General features: G+C 40.5%; 1 protein-coding gene across 1 annotated transcript in view; it reads left to right on the forward strand.

Annotated features, from left to right (window-relative positions):
- Nucleotides 1-20,523, forward strand: part of LOC136883471 (D-beta-hydroxybutyrate dehydrogenase, mitochondrial) — a 388,732-nt gene that overhangs the window by 344,986 nt on the left and 23,223 nt on the right. The window contains exon 4 of the mRNA XM_067155786.2: nucleotides 12,162-12,314. Coding sequence (XP_067011887.2) covers nucleotides 12,162-12,314 — 153 coding nt within the window. The remainder of the gene's footprint in view (nucleotides 1-12,161; nucleotides 12,315-20,523) is intronic.

A 20,523-nucleotide genomic window follows, 5' to 3' on the forward strand; every position in this document is an offset into this window, starting at 1 on the left:
AAGTGAAGAGTTTTGTTGAAATTTAAGATCTGAAAAGAAATATATCCTTTACTTTAAAGTTTGAAATTTATCTTTGGCTATTGTAGATAGACCCATTCCCACCAGCACCTTCTTTCACCTCTGCGTTTCACGAAATACGCGGGAATAATAATAATAATAATAATAATAATAATAATAATAATAATAATAATAATAATAATAATAATAATAATGTGTATGGCTCTGAAAGCTGGACAGCAACAGTCGAGCACGAACAAGCTCTCCATACCATGGAGATGCGCACGCTTCGCTGGTCACTTGGACTGACCCGGCTAGATCATGTCACCAACGTAGCAATCCGGAAAATCATGGGAGTTGGCCCGATTTTAGACAAGATGCGTGATACCCGATTTCGGTGGTATGGCCACGTAATGCGTATAGAAACGGCACTTCACATCACGCCATCTGAAAATAGGCCATGTGGTCGGTCAAGGAAATGCTGGCTTGATCGCCTTCAAGAAGACATGCGCTATGTTCATCTTGTTCCAAACGATGTGCTTAATACACCCATGTTCATAAAAACCAGAACACGTTGAAAGACTAGAGATAGGAAGTTCATATTCAGAGGACATGTGCACTAGTATGTTCTGAAGAAATGATTAGCATTTGAACCATGTTGGCCCTCAGGTCAAGGTCCACATCGGTATCTCGGCGCACCACCACCGACTGGTAAAATGTGCCTACGGCTCTCGTTGTCGCTATAAACCGAAGGTAATGGACCAGTGTGACTTGAGCAGACGTGCAGGATGCCTCGAAGACGTTAGTTCGAAAGAGGGAGCATTTTTGACATGAGAGAACGTGATGCATCCATCCAGGAAATTGCTGCTTGTGTGAGACGAAGTGTGTCGCCAGTACACCGGGTATGTATTGAATGGTTCACATTAGGCCGCAGAACACGACGAGATGGGTCTGATCGCACGACCCAGACCCCCCCCCCCCCAAGAGACACCTCATCCGAATGGCATTGCAAGACAGATCTGCGTCCTCCTCGGCTCTGGCACAACAGTGTAAAACATCGTACACTATCAGGAGTGACAGTCCGTCGCCGTTTATTACGGTCTGGGTTACCGGCGCGTCGTCCACTTCTCCACCTACCTTTGACTAATGTGCATTTACATGATAGACTGCAATGGTGTATGGGACGACGTCAATGGGGACAGGAATGGCAGCAGATAGTGTTTTCGGACGAATCCAGATTCTGTTTGTTTGAAAATGATGGTCGCATTTTGGTTCGCCACAGACAGGGGGAGAGGCATCACATTGACTGCATTCGCACAAGACATACAGCGCCAACTCAAGGCCTTATGGTGTGTGCTATTGGGTACAACCACAAATTAGTCTTGGCATTGTGACCAGTTTGACCTACGTGAATGGCACCCTGCGATTCATAGCCATACACTTTCTGCACAACACCCCAGACACCATATTTCAGCGGGACAATGCGCGACCACATGTTGCTGCACGAACACATGCCTTCTTGTTGTACAGGATGTCAGACTGTTGCCCTGGCCTGCCGGATCACCGGACTTGTCGCCAATCGAAAATGTGTGGGATATGGTGAAACGACGGGTGCGGCGCTGTGACCCAATGTCAACCACCAAAGATGAACTGTGGAACCAGGTGAATACAACATGGATGGCTATACCCTTAGCCGCCATTCGCGCCTTATACGCGTTGATGCCATCACGCATGGAACAAGTTAGCAATGCCCATGGAGGACCCAATGCCTATTAGGCACCAGGATACATGCTGAACCTAGGTGACTGAAATGCTAATAGTTTCTGCAGAACATACTATTGAACATGTCCTGTGAGTATAAACGTCCTATCTCTAGTCTTTCAAGGTGTTCTGTTTTATGAACATGAGTGTAGAACCAAGAGGAGATTGGCTTGCAAAACAGCGGACCCTGCTCCATTACAAGACAAACGCTAAGAAGATGAATAATAATAATAATAATAATAATAATAATAATAATAATAATAATAATAATAATAATGTAGGAAGGGATAAGTTACGAGCCCTTTGAATTTCTGGACACTGGAGGAAACTTTACGGAATAATAATAATACTCTTTATAGTAATATATTATTATTAACAGCTGAACATCACATTTTCTTTAGAACGATTAACGTCTGGATCTTCTACGTGTTGATATTTGATCCTAACGTAACTCATTAAGTCCCAACACAACAACATTCTATATTTATTCCATCCCTACATCACGGCCAATTAACATCTGCGCTAAAACAATTATGAAGGTTATAGTAGCTATGGCACACGCACACAAAAAACAATGAAATAAAATAGTAATGAAAATCGTGTGGCATTAATATTGGGATCTAATTACACTTGCCAGTTATTACAATTACCCATTTATCCCACCGCACCAATGGAATAGCGCACACGTGTTCGTGCGGAACTGAAGCATTGGGTGAAAAAAATCAGTACCCTTGAGCTATATTCCGCTGATGAATGACGTAGCCAATTAACTCGATTTGTATTGTTGGCCCTACACTCCAATATACAGCTTGAGCGAACAATGGGATGTTACATAAATGATTATACAGTGGATTCTTTTTCATTCGAACTGCAAGGGGAATCAGAAAAACCTTGAATTAAGCTAGATTGAATATTTTAACAAGAAACATAGTACAGTACTGTATAAATACGTAATATTTAATAACTTTATTGTAATGAATAATTATTACAGTATTACGCATGCTAACGTCCCTTAACAACTGCCATGTTGTCCTGTATATGAAAATTTTCATACGAAAATATACTGTATGAACACTAGTAAAACAACAACATTTACAATACTAATTAGCACATATAACAATACACTAATTCCACTGCTCACTTAAAGAGTTTGTGAATTGTGTTTGTTTGGGTTTGTTTAGTTTTACATGATAGACAAAATCTTCAGCTTCATGTAAAGCTTGAAACGTGTCATCATAAACATTTGACTAAGCATCAACAAATCTTCTTAAATTTCCTGCCATTTTGAAAGCTTCAGACGTGGTCGGTACAGGCTCTTCTATGATGTCATGACTGCTCTCCTCTTCATTGTTGGATGAATTGGAATTTTGTAGCATTTTTTGCAGAATCTCGTCTCCTGTCAGATCCCCACACACTGCAACTTCACTGTCAATAGATAAATACATGCCATAACTGACATCAGTCACTACTTCTTGCCATCACTGTGTTTCCACGTACTTCCGGTTCTTCTGGAACTATTTTTGCATTGGTTTCTTTATTTTTGAAACCTGTGTTACGGAAATAGTTTGCAATTGTTTGCTCACATTCCAAGGTTGACGACTTCCGGATGGGGAAGATTTTTGGTGGCCAAGTGCGGATGTTCGTAGACAAGCGATGGTCAAAGGCAAGGCCGTGCCAATCCTCCTTGACAGTCGCAGAGATAAAGGTTCAATCTGCGACTATCTGACCATAACTAGGAAATTATTTGAAAGTTTAAATTCGTGGAACCGTTACAAAAGTAACTTGCGATAAAATCCTGATTTCGAATTATCCAACTGTAAGCTTCGGGAATGTTGTACAACCACTGCCAGAGCTGTATCCAGATAGGATACGGTTGTTCTGACTGGCTCACTACATATAAAGGAGTGCTGATGATGCTTGGTGTTTTAAAGGGCCTAACATCGAAGGTCATCGGCCCAATAAAGGAGTGCAACAGGGCAGCACTTTATTACCTCTCCTGTTCATTATGGTGATGAACGAAGTAATGGAGAGAGTGAAGAATGAATCTAATGAGGACTGCATTGCATTAATCTTCGCAGATTTGGGAAGGAACAGGAGAAGAAATTCAACAGAAATTAAACATTTGGAACCAACAATTTAAGCAGTTTGGCCTAAAAATCAGCCACACCAAAACAACAGTGATGCCAGTCAGCAGGCAAATCCTACAGGTTAACATCCAACTGGACGGCGAGAAAACAGAGAACGTTAACCAATTTCAATATGTTGGTAGTATTGTAACCAGTGAGGCAAAGTCCGCTGCTGAAATCACTAACGGAGTCCAAAAAAGAGCACAGCTTTATTATCACCAAGTAAGGTCTCTTTATGGGATAACCAAATACTTTTAAGTACAAAGAGATCCCTTTATCAGGCATATTTCGTGATAATAACTACATATGCCCTTGAACGATCAACTCAACAGTAGAAATAGTAGCAGACTTGAAGATGCAGAAATGAAGTTCCTAATGTCAACGCTACAAGAAAACAAGAAGAGATAAAATCCGGAATGAAGAGATCCTTCATAATACACAAGTAAAGCAGTCGCTAAGCGAAAATGTAAGAACACCAAGACTCAAATGGTAAGGCCATGTAAAAAGGATGGATCAAAGAACAGAAAGAACATGGCTAAAAAAGGAACTAGAAGGCAAAAGACCTAAAAGCAAACCAAGGAAACGGTGGATCAGTCAAGTAAAGCAGGATCTGGAAGGAAGAGGAGTTGAATGGCACGAAGTTGAGAAAGACGAAATGTACCTGGATAGTCAAAGATTGAGAGCACTCTTTTACCGCACCCGGGCGACTGAAGACGGTTAAAGGATGATGATGATGATGATGATGATGATGATGATGATGATGATGATGACGATGATGAAGCCTCGAAAAATCGAATTAAATTGGAATTTTTTGCGTTGATTAACATAGGAATTTCAAGGGAAATACATTTTTATCCGAATTATCCAATATCAAATTAACCAGAGTCCACTGTATATAGTTACATAGTGGTATCGCTTGAGAGGGTTCATACACTAACGAACGTACATTTCAGGAAACATCCAATATCTCTGTAACTATTTGACAGACTTTCTTGAAATTTGACCACCATCGTGGAATTATGTTATTCGAAATATACCGCTAAATCAGCGACCATTTTGTTGGATGTAGATCTTCATAGGTGATAGGTTGGGACTTGGCATGGGAATGTTGTGTGCTGGATCATATTGTTGGATGTAGACCATGATGCTACATATTTCTTTCGATTTATCGGTGGAGTGAAAGGATGCATTATCTGTACCTTCTGGATATCGTAAGAGGCTACTAAGAGGGAAACAACCAAAAAGTCTGTACTCGCTCTCTCTCTTCTTCTAAGCCCATAAACATAGCCATGATTCTATGTTTTTCCGTATAGCGGAGAAATGAACACATATCTCCATACTGTTGAAATTAATTATATATGAATTCTGCACCTCTTGTCCGAAATGATAACATAATTCATAAAACAAATGAGGGGACATTTTGTGCATCACCCCGTATTTAAATTATTCGGCTACATTTAGACTGCATCACAAGATGCTTGGAAATGATTGTCTAATTTTGCCGATCTCTACTGTTAGTGTCGGGTTAAACGCTGCGTGACCAGACGCACAGCAGTATGAAGCTTACAGCTAATGTAATGTTGAATACATTTTATTGTAATTCTGTATGTTAATATGAAGAATTTCTGTACGCAAAAGCAATTTGCACCTCGTTCTCGCAGTATAAACCCCCCAGTTAATGGAAACATTTTTTTAAGCCTCTCTGTAGTGAGGTCTCTAAAACGGCAAACATTAACTTTGCTCTCGCTGGATAGCCCATATCATTTCAAACACACTGTCAATTGCGAGAGAGAAAGACGAAAAAAATGTTCTACCGTTTCCATTGAAATTAAAAACTGGAGTAATTTATTTTTATAAACCCATCGGGAATTCAATTTTCTCAACCTTTTATCTCCCTTGCGAAATAGAATACTTAAAATGTCTTCGGTTTAATTTAATTAACAGATGATAAAACACGCCTGGTTTCACAGTGGCACGAACTCATTGATAAACCATGCCTTACAGTTGATGTGTCAAGCAAAAGCAAACCTGTATTTTTTATACTATGGCGAGACTGTAATGTATACATTAAAATTAATGTGCTGCGAGACTGTAATGTATACATGAAAATTAATGTGCTGTAATAACTGGAGACCATGTCACTGAAGAGATCGTTGTACGAAAAGGTGTGAAGCAAGGCTGTATCCTCTCTCTCCAATCCTTTTAACCGCATTTACGCGTATACAAGCCGCACTCTTTTTACCTTAAATTGGAATGGGGGGGGGGGGGAGGGTTGCGGCTTACATTTGAAATAACTATAACATAGCTTGGACATTAAAAGATGAACCCTTTCATATCTTGTAAAATATGTAATACACGTACTGATGCCATTTGCTATCCATCGCTTTAGACGCCACTCTCAAATTATGTGAGCCAGAATCCCGTCCTTTGCATTGGAAGTGACTCTGAAGATTTTGGAGACCATTTCTTCTGGTATGGGGTTCCAAACAGCGACAGTCCTCTCTCACATTTGCAACACCAAAGGTTCCTTGAATCGTCCAGCGAAGTTTCTTCCTAATCGCGACAGAAAAGCCGCCGATGAGCCATTTTTCTTGTGCATAACGCACCATTTGTAATTTAAATTTAAAATTATAACTCGCTCTTAGACGCCCAATGTTTCACTGACAGCGACCAATTAACTCAAATGCAGATCAAAAATACTTAGGTATGTTGTCCTCAGTTATACTGCGAGACTAGGAATTCACAATGCTGACATATTTCTCGATATATCAATTTCAACTTTCATATTACGTGCAATTTCAAGAAAAATATTATTTCCCGAATTTACCACCTTGAAAACTGGGTGCGGCCAATACACGCACGAGGCCTATACATGTGTAAGTACGGTAACTTAAATTCCGAATTTTCACACTGCTCTTGATGAAGTTGATGTAGGGATCAAGATCAGTGGAAAGGAATAAACCCCCATCAGCTAAGTACAGTTGATGATACCTTGATTCCCGCTGACAATTTAGAATACCTTCAATTTCTTTTGAATTACTTCAGCGAAGTAAAGCAAGGAGTTTGGGCTAGACCTGAGCTACCGAAGGCAGACCTTTTAATTTTCCACCGTTAAGGCTGCCTAAGCGTCAATTTCGACGTACTATACCAGATAGTAGAATAAACCTGTTCTCTGTTCAACTGTCTATGGCTGAGTTTTAATTCAATTTGTCGGTTAAACACCAAATGTGTCACCAGAGATCTTTTACATCGAAGTTGCGCCGGCGAAAACACCTATGTGAAAATCTTTCTGCTTAGAAATGTGGCTGGTCATCCTGCGCTGTGGGTCAGTATTTCTCCAATACATAGCGGTTCTCCAGATTTATGAGGTGAGGGGGAACATTGTTTTTTTAAACAATTTTTACAAGATGGGTCCTATGGCGACGATGAGATAGGAAAGGGCTAGGAATGAGAAGGAATTGGCCGTGGCCTTAATTAAGGTACAACCCCAGCAAATGTCTGATGTGAAAATGGGGAACCACGGAAAACCCTCCTCAGGTCTGGGATTCGAACCCACTATCTCCCGAATGCAGCTCCACAGCTGCGCGATTTAGATACGCTTTTAAATCTTGATTTTTGTGTTATTAGCTTGCACAAAAAGAATTATAACTTATCAAGGAATTTATCTCCTGTGAAAATCGTACAGTGCCAGAAATTGTGGAAGAAATTTTATCTTTAAGCATGATTTGTTGCTATTTTCATCCCTGTTGATGAAGTGAAATGAAATGGCGTATGGCTTTTAGTGCCGAGAGATCCCAGAACGGGTTCGGCTCGCCAGGTGCAGGTCTTTTGATTTGACTCCCGTAGGCGACCTGCGCGTCGTGATGAGGAAATTATGGTTAAATGATGGTTAAAATTCCCGACACTGCCGGGAATCGAACTCGGGACCCCTGTGACCAAAGGCCAGCACGCTAACCATTTAGCCATGGAGCCGGATTGATTGTTGATGAAGTAAAAGAGATGGAAAGTTGATATTACGCGCGTATACTTCCCTAGTTCATGTAAAAATTTGAGGAAACTCTGGTAATCTTGGGACAAATACTTTCTTAGATATACATGAACCTACAGAATGGGTCTTAAAACACGCACGTTTCGCATCCAGGTACCCTTAAAATAATTCTCTCAACGACCATAAAACTCTAGAAAATGACATTATTATCTCATCATCTGTCACACCATTCATATTTCTTTGCTGACTCTCCTTATTACTCAATGAACTACTTTTCAATCTCTTGCCGTCCCATTTAATTTTCTCTCTCCTTCACTTACAGCTAATCTCCCCTTCTGCCTTAATGACCGTGGAACTTTTTTTCCTTTAACGATCTGTTACGGCACTGTAAAAAGAAGCCGTCTGAAAGAAATTAAATGTTTGATTACCCTTTTCCTATGATAGGAATCATGAATTGTTCTTTTATATGCCATGTTTAAGGAGAAACAAGTATTTCATCTCCTAGAAACCTTACTTAATTTATCTTTGAAAGGAGTTTATTAAAATAATAATAATAATAATAATAATAATAATAATAACAATATGCCGAATTACAAGGTAGTCCAGGGGTAACGAACCTGCCTCTTACGAAGAGGCCCCGAGTTCGAATTCCGGCCAGGTCAGGAATTTCTACCTGAACTGAGGGCTGGTTGGAGGTCCACTCAAATTACATGAGAGCACAGGAGCTCTCTGACAATGATATAGCGGCCGCGGTCTAGAGTGCTAAGAATAACGGGCGAGAGGATTCGACGCGCTTACCATGCGTCTCCAGACCTTCGAGCTGAGCAGCAGTCGCTTAGTAAAATAAGGCCTATCACGGCTGTAGCACCATGGAGTTTGGATGATGATGATGATGATGAAATGAAAATCCACAGCCTGTTTCCATGCATTCGACCGGGTTAGGAATGGAATGAATTAAGCCCCCATCTAGCGGCGAGGATAGGAAATGTGCCGGCTGCCAAAGCCTGTCGCACTTCTCTGGGGCAATAGTTGAAATGAAATGTTAATGAAGTGTGTTGGTGGAATGAAATATGACAGGAAAAACCGGAGTACACGGAGAAAAACCTGTCCAGCTTCCGCTTTGTGCAGCACAAATCTCACATGGAGTGACCAGGATTTGAACCCCAGCGGTGTGAGGCAGGCGCGCTGCCGCTTAAGCCACGGAGGCTTCATGATGATGATGATGACGACTAGTATTAAAAAGCAAGATGTTGCATTACGTGATTCGTGATACTGTGGTCTATTCACTCGTCGGGCTCTAACAATATCGGGGACTTAGAAGTCCGAACATCAGGTACAAAACTTACGATAATTACACGGTAGTTGCTCCAGAAAGGTACAATATTATACAAGAGCAAACTTTGCTCCCACCAGTAACATTACACAGGAGTCTGACCTCCAAAATACCCTGTTCTGGCCTCGCAGAGGCACTCAGTTTCATTAAATGCACTGCAATTAAACTAGGCAACCCATCGGGTGACCCCACTTGAATGTGTTCATTAATTGCTCCACAATAATAATAACTTTAAGCACTGTCCCAAAGGGAACCAAAACGCAGAAACACAGAATAAACAGGAGCATAAATGTCCATACTACATGGCCTTAAAAGTAAAATTAGAAGAGGGCTATACATACCTGCACTCCTTGTATAAATTGCTAAAACCCTAAGTGGGCTTATGGCCCAATGATACAGAGGCTAATCCTATACCACAAGGTGTGACTAAAGGAGAAACGTTTAACGCCGAGACAAGATTTACAAAATTTTGAGGTTGAAAACTTTGGTCACCCAGTGCAAGGTTGAATGGGAAACAGCACAGGGGCATCACTCTTGTTCCCTTACATTACATATTTCCCAGTAGGGAATAGAAATAGAGTCCTCAGACTTCGCTGATAATTCTACATTAAAACCACTAGTTTACAAAATTACATTAAAAGAAAACGCTTAAAACCTTCCCCTCAAACTATCCGCAGAAGCTATCACATGTCTATGTAAATTCTGCCATTACCTTGTGTCGCTGGATCTTCCTCAAGCAGGCCTTGCCCCTGCCTCCTGGGCTCCCGTCAAGTCGCACTCACAACCACTGGAGCAATTCAGACAAGACAGCCCTAAGTGCTCTGCATTTATAGTTCCATAAGGGGAAGCTTCAAGAACATTTTGCTGATTGGCTGGATTCCAGAACACACCCCCGGATTTAATTGGATAGAGAACATATTTACAAGCCTCTGACAAGTACATCACAATCGAGGAGGAACCAGCTGAAGTGTTGACAACTTCGGTACATTCAAAAAACAGTCCACAGAAAAAGGTTTACCAATAACATAAGTGTAATTTCCTAATCTCTAGGTTAGTTTTAGTCCGTAAGAGTGCACTAATAAATCGATGGTAGAGCCATCTAACAGTAGAAAACGAAATTCCTTGGTAGTTTAAAAGTTTAAGTCCTATTATTATTATTATTATTATTATTATTATTATTATTATTATTATTATTATTATTATTATTATTATTATTAACTCCACTTGTCAAAAACTATAATCTTCTATGCATTTTCTTTTGAAAAACATATTTTGTCTTCAAATTTCTGTTAGTCGGATCCAGATATTAAATTATTGACCACTTTCGGGTGTGGATTCGCCTCGCTCGGGCCAGGATTACCATTCAGCACAGAAAGGAAAAGAAGCACTCCTCCTTTTTTCCTGTCCTTTAGAATATACGTAAAGAAAAACATTATGTATAAAAATATGTTCATGTATCCGTGAGTTTGTGAGACAGTGATGGAATAAGAGAGTGAACTGAGATAAAGGAAGTATGTGAGCGTGTGAATGAGTGAGTGAATAAATTGATGGCTCCAAGATTAGTCAACAGCTTCATTAAGAAAATAAATGAGCAGTGAGAATTTATACATACACACCTATTTTACACACTAATTATTTTTTATAAAATATATAACTATTGTAAATAATATCTAGTTGAAAGCTTGACATAGGATATATTGTTTTATATAGGGATTCACTTATTCACTATGCCTGCCATATTCCTATGGCCAGAAATGTGGTAAATCAATATGATTACCACTACAATGTTTATATGAATCAATCTACTAAATAATTGTACGGAATTTCTTCATTTTTTAATTTTTTAATACAATACTGTTCCTTGGTATTCGCCGATTCTGTCGGGGATGGAAATGGGAGAAGACGGGTTGGAGGCCACACTCAAAAGCAAGCACTGACAGCTCTACGCATGCATCAGAGACGGAGAAAACTTGGAAAAAAGTTACGCTCGCCGCCATACTGGGAGGAAAATAATACTAGAGATTAATGTTGCTTATCCCCCCTCCCATGGCACTACAGCCCTGAAGGGTCTGGGTCTACCAAGCGACCGCTGCTCAGCCCGATGACCTGCAGATGACGAGGTGTCGTGGAGTCAGCACGACGAATCCTCTCGGCCGTTATTCTTGGCTTTCTAGACCGAGACCGCCATCTCACCATTCAATTCTAATCACGTAGGCCGAGTGGGCCTCGAACCAGCCCTCAGATCCAAGTAAAAATCGCTGACCTGGCCGGGAATCGAACCCGGGGCCTGCGGATGAGGCAGGCACGGTACCCCTACACCACGGGGCCGGCAATGTTGCTTATACAAATCTGAATATTTTAACAATAAGATGAACTAGAAATCGCAAATTGTTACCATTGGAAACACCACGGAAAACCATCTTCAGGGCTGCCGATAGTGGGGTTCAAACCCACTATCTCCTGGATGCAATCTCACAGCTGCGCGACCCTAACCTCACGGCCAACTCGCCCGGTACTCCCAGTTTTAATTACCATGGATTAATGACGCTGAATTAGCCTGAAAATGAATGCAATAATTTTAAATACGAAGTAGCTTTAAAATTAAATTAGATTAAATTACTCAACAAAACTGTTATCATCAGTCAATGCTTGCCGATCTCCTCTGCCGCTATGATAGTGGAGTAAGCAAGTGGAGGTGGAGTTCAAATGTGTACAGGACCCTACAGCAATATTTTAGTCTACGTAACACTACTATAACGCTGTTTTGTCCAAAATAGCTGACAGTATTCGTCGTGATCTGAAACTGAATCACCCAACTTTCACGTCTCATTTATATCGTGTAAGAACTACAAAGTCTTGATGCTGGAATATTACGTAAACTGATACTTTTTTTCAAACAAATATTTGAAATAATAATTCTTCGTGTGTTTATAATGTCTTATGGTTGCTGTTGCAGGTCTATGGGCAGTGATCAACACGGCTGGACTATGCTGCAAGGGACGTCTGGACCAACAAGAGAGCGCTCACTGGGATGCTATGCTGAAACACAATGTTGTGGGCAGTTTGAGGGCAGCCAGGACTTTCATGCCGCTTCTAAGGAACAAACGAGGTAATGTGCCTCTCAGAGTAATATTCAAACTGAGGTAAGGTAAGGTAAGGTAAGGGTTATTATACCCGAAGGCAGGTCCGAACCTCGCAGAGGTGTGTCTGAGCCGGAGTTTACGTGCGGTAGGGTGGCCACTTCCTTTCCGTTCCTTCATTCCCTTACCTCCCACCAACAGCGCGTGGCAACCCATCCAACTCCTGACCACGCCCAATGTTGCTTAACTTCGGAGATCTCACGGGATCCGGTGTTTCAATACGGCTACGGCCGTTGGCTATAGACAGTGCGAATGAATGGTGTTGCGCCCCGGCGGCAAGCCTCTCGTTCGTAGGTGGAAGATGAATACTTGTGACGTCTTATTCTATATGGTTTTGTTTTGGCACATTATTTTACACTAGCTGTTGCCCGCGGCTTCGCATGTGTGAAAATTAATTTTGTGGTAATTTTTTAGAACTGTTGAACTATGGAAACTGTATCAAAATGCGTTCAATATTTTAGTAGTGTTGGAACAAGTTGGTTTCTGTTCATTTGTTGACAGAAGTTGAATAAGAGTGCAGAAAATATATCAAGCCATAGAAAATCGCTTGACGTGGGTATATAAGATAACCGATATTGTTAGCAAGAAACTAACAGTGGATCTGGGAGTGGTGTCGGTGGCCCGCGAGGGTAGTCGCTGTCTCCAATGTTCGCTTCTCTTTGTCTGAGAGTCGCTATTCTTAAAAATGTTAAGAGGGATGTTCAAATGAAAAGGTACGAAACGACACTGTGGTTTTAATCGACGTCTTTATTCGAAAGGAATCAACATAGCCCTGAGCACAACTATCCCACTGTTTCATGAGCAGAAGTATTCGCCGCTCCCAGAATTCCTGCGGCTGTGACATGAGCCAGTCCAGTTGTTCAGTTCGTCGTCCGAGTGGAAGCGCTTCCATATGAGATGTTTTTTAGCGGACCAAACAGGTGGAAGTAACAGGACGACATGTCCGGGCTGTAGGGCGGAAGCTCAAGCTGCTCCCACTTGAACTTGCCAGTACACTTTGTGTGACCTTGGCGACGCGTAGACGAGCGTTATCATGGAGCAGAATCACTGCCTCCGTGAGCAGCCCAGGCCGTTTGCTCGTGATGGACTTGTGTCGTCTACGGAGTGTCTCACAGTGCACGTTAGAGTTAATAGTTTTGCCTTCCTCGAGGAGTTCGATGAATCTCGGACGTCGATAAAAACAGTGAGCATCACCTTGCGTCATGTGAGAGCCCCGCGCAATGCGCACCACCGGCGTGATCTTTCGCTTCGCTTCCCTAGATGTCGCACTACGTTATCCCAAAGCAGAGTATTCAAATTTCAACCGGTTTGGCTTTTACGGCGTTTCGTACCTTTTCATTTGAACGCCTCTCATATTCCTCAGCCCCTACCAAACGGATTGAGAAAAAAACGAAATGCTCAAAACGTACCACCAAAGTTAATGCAGTTATACGAAAACTGAAAAAGACCAATGGCGGTGTCATAAAAGCGTGCCAAGTATGATGAGGAGCGATGCAGTTTGCCATTGCTTTCCTCGCTCAGCTAGAAAGTGCTATTGCAGTACAATTGGCAATATGGCATTCAGATGCACTAGTCTTGCTCTGAATATCATAACCATCCATACTGCCACAGCTATAAATGAGACTGAGAATTCGGTAGAAGCTACATTTTGCTCTGACCTGTGCTAAGAGACAGAGTGGTGGTGGTGGTGGTGGTGATTATTGTTTTAAGAGCAAGTGCAACTAGGCAACCATCCTCTGTATAACACTAACAAGAGAGAAAAAATGTAAAGGATCCGAAATTTCGAAAAATGAAGGTATCGGCCAGAGAAAGACAAGGGCCGCGAAGGGCGGGAAATTGAAAGACACCATAGCCTTCGGAAACCTAATAACGTCGGCGTCGGAAAAGAACAAGAGTTGACCAAAGAAGGTTGGATAGATAGATGAAAGTGCGGAGCCTGACACAAGTGGAAGCAATATCAGGACTCAGCTGAGAAGTCCGTGGTCGCCAATCCACACTCCAAAATTCAGATCCCCTGGGGTCCGTTTTAGTTACCTCTTACGACGGACAGGGGACACCGCGGGTGTTATTTTACCACCCCCATCCAAAGGGGGGGGGAAGAGACAGATGCATAAATATTGCATCCATCAAGGAATAGGTATCAATCAATCAATCAATCAATCAATCAATCAATCAATCAATCAATCAATCAATCAATCAATCAATCAATCAATCAATCAATCAATCAATCATCTCCATTTAGGACTATTGCCCAGGCGGCAGATTCCCTATCAACTATTTACCTAGCTTTTTCTTAAACGATCATGGCTTTAAAACAATGTGCTTCATTATCAGAAAATTACGACTATCTACAGCTACACTGTTGTAATCTGAATTGATGCAGCGTGTAAACTTTAATTGGGTCTTAGCTGTAAAATATAACAAAATACAAACAATAAAATCCCTTTTCAATGTTTATATAGAACAAGCGGTAAAGAAAATCAAAGAGAAATTTGGTAAAGGAAGCACAATTCAAGGAGGGTAAATCACAAGCCTGAGATTTGTCTATGATATTGTTATTCTATCTGAGACTGCAGAGGATCTGGAGAAATTGCTGAATGCTATAATAATAATAATAATAATAATAATAATAATAATAATAATAATAATAATAATAATAATAATAATAATAATAATAATAATAATAATAATAATAATAATAATAATAATAATAATAATAATAATAATAATAATAATAATAATAATAATAATAATAATAATAATAATAATAATAATAATAATAATAATAATAATAATAATAATAATAATAATAATAATAATAATAATAATAATAATAATAATAATAATAATAATAATAATAATAATAATAATAATAATAATAATAATAATAATAATAATAATAATAATAATAATAATAATAATAATAATAATAATAATAATAATAATAATAATAATAATAATAATAATAATAATAATAATAATAATAATAATAATAATAATAATAATAATAATAATAATAATAATAATAATAATAATAATAATAATAATAATAATAATAATAATAATAATAATAATAATAATAATAATAATAATAATAATAATAATAATAATAATAATAATAATAATAATAATAATAATAATAATAATAATAATAATAATAATAATAATAATAATAATAATAATAATAATAATAATAATAATAATAATAATAATAATAATAATAATAATAATAATATTTTTTTTTTTTTTTTTTTTTTTTTTGCGAGGGAGTGTGGAAAATCTTTCATAAGACGCTTGTGAGGGTCCGCACTCAACAAGTGTGTGGAGATTCTTACCCACTAAAAACCACACTCCCTTTTCCCACGACGTTTATCTCCGCCCCGGAACCGCTCTCGCATTACTTCAGGGCGGATGTCGTGCTTAATGCATCTTGTGCTTCATCTTCCTTCTTCTGCTTTACTATCTGTCGTAATCGTCCAGGTCCTTCTTCTTCTGACGCAGAATATTTTCTACGTAGACTGCCACCTGGTCCCAAGATTCTCGACTTCGTAGCATTACTGACACGATCCCTTCTGGCGTCAATTCTCCGTGCATAACTTCTAAGCATCTTCTTTGTGGCAGCCAATGAACACACACAAAGAAAGTATGTGATACGTCATCGATATCGCCGCAGTATATGCACACCGGACTAGTTGCTAGCCCTAGCCTATGAAGAAATTTTCGGAAGTATCCATGACCTGTCAGGAACTGTGTGAGATAGTAGTTCACTTCACCATGATTTCGGGCAACCCATACGCCCAGAGAAGGTATCAGTCTTTTCGTCCATTTCCCTCTAGAATCATCTTCCCATCTTGTTTGCCATCGTTGCATTCTGCGACTATGAGCCAAAGCTTTTGCCCTTTTCCTTCCTAGCTCTTCTTGTGTGAGCCAAATTTCTTGTCTTTCGAAGGCCAACAAGTCAATGGGAGCTACTGCTGCTACTACTAGAATCGCGGGTTCTGATACTGTGCGATATGCGCAAGCAATTCGTAAAGCTGCTCTCCGTTGTACAGCCGCAATTCTTCTCCGATATTTCACAATTTTTAACGATTCAGCCCAAATTTCCGAACCGTATAGCAGTATCGATTGAACAATTGACATGAGAAGCCGCCTTTTACTAGATATCGGTCCCTTGATATTTCCCATGAGTCTGCTCAGTGCAGTCATGGTTTTCGCTGCCTTATCTGTTACCCGTTGGATGTGGTCCCAATATGTAAGCTTAGTATCAAGCGTTACACCAAGATATTTTGTGTTCCTAGTTGTTTCGATGGCTATCTGTCCGATCTGCATCGGTACAACAGTATTAATCCTTTTCCTCGTCAGGAGGACAATTTCCGTTTTGTGTTCTGCGAGTTCTAACTTGTGATTTATCATCCATTCTTTGACACGTCGCATCACCTGATTCAATTTAAATTGAGCCAGCTCTAGGTTACGGGTTACTATCACAGCAGCTACATCATCAGCATAACCCACAAGTTTTACATCTTCTGGCATCTCCAGCCGTAACAAATCATCATACATGATGTTCCAAAGGTGTGGTCCGAGAATTGAGCCTTGCGCTGCACCAGCTGTGAGCCGTTTTCTTCTCTGACCGTCTTCCGTGTCGTATAACAATGTACGGTCTTTCAAATAGTCTCGCAGTATATACATGAGATATTCTGGTAGCTTGAAAGTTTCTTCTAGAGCTTCCAAAATATCACTCCATCTTGCCGAGTTGAAGGCATTTTTAACATCTAGAGTCACAAGAAGCGTCAGTTTCCTAGAATAATGATTACCCGTTTGAGCTCGTTCTGCTGTCTTCACCACTTCCTTCACAGCATCTAGCGTTGAGTGACCTCTGCGAAATCCATGTTGTTGGTCGGATAGGTCGCCAGCTAATCGGACTGCTGCTAGTATTCTCGGTTGTAGAAGCTTCTCTAAACCTTTCCCGGCAGTGTCCAGCATACATAGAGGTCTGTAACCCCCAGTTTTCCCTTTACTGATCAGAACCAATCTAGCTATCTTCCAACGAAAGCTAAAAATTCCCGCTTTCAAACAATGATTATACATTCTCAACAGCAGTTGAGGACATAATTCGGCTGCCACCTTTAGTACTTCTGCTGGAATACCATCTGGACCAGGGGCTTTCTTATTTCTAAGGGAATTAATTGCTGTTATCAATTCTTCAATTGTAAAAGGTGGTACATTGTCTAGTTCTTTCTCGGCCTCATCATCAATCCTCTCTGCATGATCAGGGAATAGTGTGTGTACTATTTCTTCCATGGTGCGTGGATCCATGATAGGGCTTGGTAGCATCCCGAATTTCTTCATGACAATTTTATACCCTAATCCCCATGGATTTTCATCCACTTCCTTGGACATTTCCCACCACTTGTCGGCTTTACTCTTTTTTATTGTATTTCGCAGTCTTTTCTTCATAGTCTTATACTCTACTGAGAGAGCTGCGTCGTTATGTCGTGCTCTTTGTGTCCTTCGTCTGAGTCGCAGGCATTGTTTCCTCAACTCAGCAATTTCTTCATTCCACCAATATGCTGGACGCTTGCCTCTCCGTTGTTTGATTCTGGTCATTGATGCGTCGCATGCTTGCTGAAGGAGTCTCATGGTGTGTTCCACGCATTTATTAGCAATAATGCTTCTCTTGCCTCCGTGACATGTATCCGTCATACAATCCATTCCATTCTGTATTACTTCATGAAATTTTTCTCTGTCCATAGTGGCTATGTTCCATCTTTCTGACTTGGGCGTGGTAATCCTTAGATTCGGAGTCTCTTGAAGTACACGAAAAGTGATATACTGATGATCGCTTCCAGTATATTCTTCAATTACTCGCCATTCAGTTATCCTAGACGCAATGTCTTCAGAAGCAAAGGTTACATCTGGTATGGTTCCCTGACACCCTGGTCGCCGAAAGGTTGTCACATTACCAACGTTGATAACCATTAATCCCAATCTCGCGACCATCTCCATTGTACGCCGCCCTCTAGAATCTGTTTGAGGCATGTTCCATTCAACTGCTTGAGCATTAAAATCACCAGCAACAACTAGGTTAGTGTTCATCCCTTGCAGAGTATCTTCAAGCCCATCTAGTTTTGTCTGGAAGTCAGAAATAGCCTCGTTCGGGGTAAAATAACAGCTGACAAAAATTACCTTCTCAACTTGGACCCAGACGAACCCATCTCCGCATCCTTGATTTGTAACTGAGTATTTTCCAAGGTCTGGTACCCATATCGCAGCTGTCCCTAGATTGTCTGAAAACCAGCCTGGTTGTTCTCTGTCTTGATATTGTTCGCTGAGAATCAAGATGTCTGCTCCTATCTCATAGATTATCTGCGTCAATAGATCATTGGCAGTTAGACTCCTGTGTATATTGGCTTGAAGGATCTGTACCATTCACCACTGCTTTTTGGCCTTTTCTAGTGCTTCACGAAACACAATACACTTGCCTGAGCCAAGAGCATGATGTCGTTTTGGCTCTTCAACGCCCATATCTGTGCAAATTATGCATCGTGGATTCGTTTTGCATCCTACTGCCTTGTGACCAGCTTCTCCGCACTTAAAGCAGAGCTTACTTCTGTCCAATCCTTTACAGTTTCGTGCTTGATGCCCATATGACAGACATCTAAAGCACCGAGGAACTACGGCCCACCGTCTTACTCTGCAGTATAGCCAGCCTAGTTTAATTTTGCCTATGTCTAACAGCTTTCGTGCCTCGCTATCTTCTATCTCCACGATGGCGAGTTTTTGTCCCCTGCTGTTCGGGTTTGTGATGGAGACCTTCAATTCTTGATTAAGATTTTCTAATTCACGTCTTACAGCCTCCTCTACGTCGGAAATAGTGGTGGCACTGTCCATATCCCGAATTTCCAATGTAGTTCTAGGCGTCAAAACCTTTACTTCGCCATCATGTCCAAGAGCGCCTTTAAGTGATTTATTAAAATTGTCTCTATTCTCCTTTTCCGTGGCCTTATTAAATTCAAGAAGAACTGCTCCAGACATAGTTTTCCTGATCGATCTAACACTGGCGCCACTGTCTTCTGGGTTCACCTTGCTGCGGATATCCTTCACAACATCTGCAAAAGTCTTGCCATTCATCGGTTTAATAAGTACGGCTTCTGGGCGGCTTCTTATAGTTGAACGTTTCCGTTGCTCGTTCTTTTTAACAGTTTCAGATACCGGTACTGGTTCAGGTTGAGTACCTTCATCTTCATCTGCCTTCTTCTGCCTCTGTTCCCTCTTCTTCTTCTTCTTCTTCTTGGATAAAACTATTTCCCAGTTATCCTGTTCTACGTTTCTGTTTGCGGTGCTCTGTTCTACTTTCTCTTGATCGGTCAAATCCTTTTGCATTAATGCTCTAGTTGCTTTCCAGGCTTTTCTGTGCGTAGATCCCGCATCTAGGGCTTCCTCCAATTTCCTTAAACCTTGCTGAATTTCAATCTTCATATTTTTCTGCTGAATTGCAAGAATACTTTTCAACAGGCCTCTGGCGATTTCCAGTTGTTCTTCCTCTTTTAGCATATCCTCCATAATTTGTTGAGAGATATCAAGCCTCAGATTCGTTTCCGCATTCTGCTCAATGCTTCTTTTGCATGTATCATGCGTGCGCTCCACGTCCATGATATTGTGGCCATGTTCCATAGATGCTGGATTCAAATCCACAGAGTCGCACTGGATTCCAGCTCCCGACATCGTGCCGTGAGTAGGGAGTCCAGCTGGCCGTGACTCAGGTCGCAGAGATATATCTATTCTCTGTTATTTTCTATGACGAAACTAGGTAACCTTTAAACGCATTTTCACTAACACACAATGTCAACGTCTTGAACTTTTCACCCACTACCGTAGTTTATCCTATTAAATATTGAAAGCACGGATATTAAATATTACTTACACTCACTTTCCATGTCAGTATCCGGGTGATTACCAACGAAATCTTCGATCATTTCATTTTCTTTGATGAAACTAGAACTAGGTAACCTAAAAACGCATTTTCGCTAACACACAATGTCAATATCTTGAACTTTTCACCCACTACCGTAGTTTATCCTATTAAATGTTGAAAGCACGGATATTAAATATTACTTATACTCACTTTCCATGTCAATATACGGGTGATTACCAACGAAATCCTCGATCATTTCATGC

Source organism: Anabrus simplex, chromosome 11 (genome assembly GCF_040414725.1).
Source record: "Anabrus simplex isolate iqAnaSimp1 chromosome 11, ASM4041472v1, whole genome shotgun sequence".
NCBI lineage: Eukaryota > Metazoa > Arthropoda > Insecta > Orthoptera > Tettigoniidae > Anabrus > Anabrus simplex.